The sequence below is a fragment of the Pollachius pollachius genome (genome assembly GCF_949987615.1).
Source record: "Pollachius pollachius genome assembly, chromosome: 1".
NCBI lineage: Eukaryota > Metazoa > Chordata > Actinopteri > Gadiformes > Gadidae > Pollachius > Pollachius pollachius.
This window is the reverse complement of record NC_136934.1, coordinates 15,346,584-15,351,583: the sequence shown is the minus strand read 5'-3', so window position 1 is coordinate 15,351,583 and position 5,000 is coordinate 15,346,584. Positions and strand designations below refer to the sequence as shown.

At 42.1% G+C, this 5,000-nt stretch overlaps 1 protein-coding gene across 1 annotated transcript in view; it reads right to left on the bottom strand.

Moving 5' to 3' along the window:
• Window positions 1-1,179: 1,179 nt before the first annotated feature.
• c7a (complement component 7a) overlaps window positions 1,180-5,000 on the bottom strand; it is a gene marked incomplete at its 5' end in the record, with an annotated part of 7,912 nt that continues 4,091 nt past the window's right edge. The window contains 8 exons of the mRNA XM_079753954.1: window positions 1,180-1,478; window positions 1,989-2,173; window positions 2,296-2,392; window positions 2,674-2,862; window positions 3,285-3,417; window positions 3,620-3,707; window positions 3,805-3,976; window positions 4,713-4,941. Coding sequence (XP_079610080.1) covers window positions 1,291-1,478; window positions 1,989-2,173; window positions 2,296-2,392; window positions 2,674-2,862; window positions 3,285-3,417; window positions 3,620-3,707; window positions 3,805-3,976; window positions 4,713-4,941 — 1,281 coding nt within the window. The 3' untranslated portion in view covers window positions 1,180-1,290. The remainder of the gene's footprint in view (window positions 1,479-1,988; window positions 2,174-2,295; window positions 2,393-2,673; window positions 2,863-3,284; window positions 3,418-3,619; window positions 3,708-3,804; window positions 3,977-4,712; window positions 4,942-5,000) is intronic.

Sequence of the window (5,000 nt, the reverse complement as noted above, 5' to 3'; positions counted from 1 at the left end):
TCCATCACAACGACCCGCAAAAGTGAAGTGTTTCGTTGAGGAGCACCTGGAGATTTGGAGCGAATCAGGCGAAATGTATTAACCTATTCAACTATTCTGTTGAAAAACATTGTGAAACTGCTCTTCTCCTTAATAATTATATAATCTATGTTAAGCAAATGGAGAGCCATACGAAGATATAAGAACCCGGATTCACTTTTGAATCATCAGTAGGTCTATCACTAATAGTCGTCGCAAGTAACATATATATTTGCTTCAGGTCCATGCTGGCAAATGTCCTCGACTGAACCCCCTTGTTTAAGACGCAAACGTGGACGAAACGAGACTGTGCGTCTTTCAGTGTTTGTCTGTGTGAGAGAGGTAGAGAGAGGTGAAGTAAGTGCAAACGTGAGAGAGAACTTCTTCTGTGTTGAGCACCACAATAACCTGCTGTTGGCAGCGTTAGATATTTTCCTATTTTGGTGTAGAGGGTGGGGGCTGAAGTGGCTTGTGAGTGTGCACACATTCACATGCGCACAGGTTGGCAAACACCCTGGCACTCGGTCACACAGTCAGCACACAGTACAAGATGCGTACTCTCAGTCAAGCACACACGCGCAAACACACATGCACACACAAGAACTCACATGCACTCAGACAAGTACATACAGGGACGTTTAACACACTCGTATGCATACATGTACACACAAACACATGCACACACATCCACACCAACACACACACACACACTCTAACACACACTCACACACATGCGCACACGCATACACAAGCACACACACATCTAAACACACACGCACACACACACACACACACACACACACACAGATACACACACAAAGCAAACAGGCGGCGAGCCAGAGGCAGAAATAGTGTGCCAGCAGGGCCTTCAGTTGGCAGGCCGAGCCATGTCTAGCTTAGTCAGGAGAGGAAGCGTTCACACCGCCGCATCTCTCTCCAACATTACCATGCCTTTTATTTAGTGAGAGACACACTTTAGTTGTATTACTCTAAACCTAGGATATATATATATATATATATATATATATATATGTGTCTGCTTTTCAAGTATGAGCCAACAGGGTGAAACAAAAATAGCTGCTACATGGAAAAAAAAGGCAATAATAGGGAATAAATGTTGTAGCGTGGCAGTTTTTCTTTATTAATCCTTGTTGTTAGCATCGATCCTCATACATTGGCGTGCATCATCATTTGTGTGTGTATGTGTCGAGAGATGTTAATACATATGTGAAAAAGAAGTAATGGAATAACACAAAGGAGAACCAGACAGCTTCACATGGGGCCACAGGGCTGCAGGCTGCGGACCGTTACTTTCTCCCCGGTACACCTCCGACGGCCCGCCTCACACTCACTCATCGTGGCAGCAGGTGTGCCGTCATCGTCTCCGACGAGCGCACACACGCTGACCTCGGGACCCAAGCACTCCGATGCCTCCTTGCAGCGGCACGTGTTGGTCTGATCTGTACAAAACAACAAGGTAACACTTAACAATTAGGGTACATTATCAACCATTAATTAACATTAGTTAAAGCACAAAGAAGCATTATTATATAGAATTTGCATTAGCATTGGGTTGGGGTTTGGGTTACTGGGATAGGGTGAAGCATAAATCTATTACATAATGTATACATTAAAACCATGAGTTAACATGAATACCATAAGTAAACATGAACACCATTAGTAAACTTGAACACACATGAACTCCACTAGTAAATGACTACTAGATTACTAGTAAACTAATCATTAATTTTTACATAATGCTTATTATTACATTTATTTATTTGCAGTTAACAAGTTGTAGTTGACTGACCGATTGACTGTTTGCTGTCTTTCTCTGTTCGATTAAGTCATATTAAGTTATTTATTTATGTATTTATTGATTGACATATGTTTTTAGCCTATCAAAAGATTCTTCCTCTTCCCTTCAACCACTCCATCCACAACCTACCGATTCTAAAAATGAGACTTACCATCACAGGCCTCCCAAATGCCACAGCTGCCACAAGCGTCTGCGGTATCCCTCACCGGCCACTCGCAGAAACTGTTCTCGACCAGAGTGTGGTTCTTGCCGAGACACTGTAAGGCGTGCAGTTTGCATACGCTCAGCAGAACAGGCCTTCTCTGATTAAGGGCGGCACATACTTCTAGGGAAGGCCTGAGAGCACAAGTACAACTCATCAAAGTACAACCTGTGGTCAACCAACCAAACAATGTTGCACAATGGAGAATGTTTCAGAGACAAAGGTTTGATGAGTGATAGTGAACGACTTAACACACATGCACTCATAGGGGAACCGGCAGACACATTTGCCTCTGGAAGACTTCTCCCATGGTTGACATTGTGCAGTAGAGGCTCTAGCTGTCACAATGGTCCCTGTATTAAAAATAATATGCATAAACATAAATATGTTTTGTCACATTTGGTTTCCCCCTGTGATCTCAACATATATACGAGCAAAAGAGTATGGATTTGGAACCCGAACCGATTATCATTCAAGTTAAGAAAAAGAAAACATATTAACTAGCAAAAATAGAACATTTTGGAATGGATGTCATTAAAACAATACATTTTTGAGTAAATGTAATTTATTTTATTTCCCTATATATTCTATATTCTATAAGGATTTAAATAAATGTGGTAAGAATGAGTCATACCCTCGATACAGCGGACCCTTTCTGGGCTGGGTGAGAAGAGCAGACTGGGGTCACAGATCATCTCTGTCTCCCCCAGTATCTGCTTGCCTGGTGGGCAGGACAGGGTCACCTTCTCCCCAATGTGGTAGAGTCCCTTCAATGGAGAGGCCATGACACCCTCAGTGAGGACTGCAGCCATGCAATTTGAGGCTGAAAAATAAGGAAATAGAAGAGAAAAGAGGAAAATCACATCCTTCATCATAGGATGCACCTGTCAAGTATTTAATCACTATACTGCAGATTATTAGCAGATTATTATATTTGATTGTTACATTTTGCTTCTAAAGGTCATCACCATCCGTAATCCAACACATTAACTTAATTTAAAGCTGCACTCACTCCGTGTTCCCATTAGCAGCCTCTAGTGGTTTGAGTTGTAGCTACAGTTTTTAGCAAAATCATTTTCAGAGTGCAGTAAGTAGAAACAATCCCTGTATGGATTGACTCGTGAATGGGTGTGTTTAAATCCGGAGAATGGCGTAGTTAGTTGTGTTACAAAAGTGAAATAGTGCCAGTTAAGAAGCCCTTTTTAAGGTTGGTAAAAGAAAGGTTTACTGAGCTTCAGCACGTACCTTCACACGTGCCTGGACGCTGAGACCATGTCTGATCCTCCATACATTCTATGATAGCGTTACCCACCAAATGGTGTCCAGTAATGCATCTGTACTCGAGTTTCTTTCCCACAAGGTACACATCCTTAGGATCCTGCAGCACCAAATACAAGGCAGTGTTTTCTTTTTCTTTTGCGTTTCCATTAAATACCATAACACAAATTCTGCAACTTCATTAAAACAACATTGAATAAAAATGCTTGCTCAAAACAGTGGACATACAAGTAATTAGCAAATCACACATTCCACAAACTGAATATAATTGAGTTAGCGTGATATGGTAAAAACATATTTACCAAAACAAAGCCATTTATTAAAACAGGTGGTGGGCCACACTTCTTTTTGGGGGGCATCGAAAAGTCAAAGCACTCTGGCTCCTGGGTCCTGAGAATGAGGACACACACACAAACACACATATATAGGATGCACCGCTACTTCCCTGTATGACATACAATAAGAAAATACTAAAGGTTGTGCTTACCTGAAATACTCTAGATCTTGGTCCTCACACTCAGACCTCTCAGAAGTCTCACCGATACAATGAAGACCACCGTTCATGGGACTGGGGTTGGAGCACACCCTGGACCGTGACCTTTGATTCCCAGAACATGAGGTCCACTGAGACCAACAGGACCAGCTGCCGTGGATCACTCCTTCAGAGCAAGAAGAGAGAAATTGTTGTTATTGTGTGTGTGTGTGTGTGTGTGTGTGTGTGTGTGTGTGTGTGTGTTATATTAACATAATATTATAACCAATCTAGTAAAATCGTCCTATATACAGTCAACGCAAGATGCTCAAACAATACAAGATAATTATACGAAGTTCAAACACATGTGGTCATTCAATGTTGTTGGCATCAGCAGGAATCACTTTTTGAAAAATATTTAAAGGACAATTATTTTTGAGATCATCATTTAAAGATGAATGTACAATACATAATACATATGTCATGAATGCAGAGCAGAGGGGACATGATTTAGTGTGGATTTAAGCTGTTGAGGCCGACTTCAGATGTTCTGGAAGTTTGTACATAACAACTCAAAGCTGTGCTCCGTTTGAACCCTGGGAACAGAAAGTTCCTCACTAGACCTGAGGGTGGTTTTATACCCCCTTTCTTTGAGATCATCTAAAAAGTCATTTATGAAACCCTTTTAAAGTCAAAAGTGTACATCTCAGCCCCTCTTTCTGCACCTTCCTTTGTGCGCTTTTCAATGTTTTACCTTGACCTTTTATCTATATTTGATGCTTTTCAACCCTTGAATTTTGTCGCCATTGTAAGGCGTCTATGAGTATCTTGAAACGCACTATATATACACACAAAAAAATGAATTAAGGATTATAATGTATGTTTATAAAAGAAAGTACACACTAAGAAAGAAAATAAATTACCCTGCTGGCCCTGCAATTCGCTGCCCTCTTGACAGCCCAAGCCCGAGGTCCCCGGCTTGCAGACACATGTGCACACAGAGCCCTCTCGGACCGGCAGGCCGTTGTTCCAGCAGGGCTGACAGTGGCAGGGGTGTGTCTCTGCATCATACTGCTCTATGGCCCTGCGCAGGTGGAGCTTCTTCACCCCAGCACACGGCACTTCCTTCACCAGCTCGAACAGTGGCCGAAGCTGGGGGTTAGCGCATAGGGATGTGTTTCAGCGAGACGAGACGGGAACATTTGGGTATC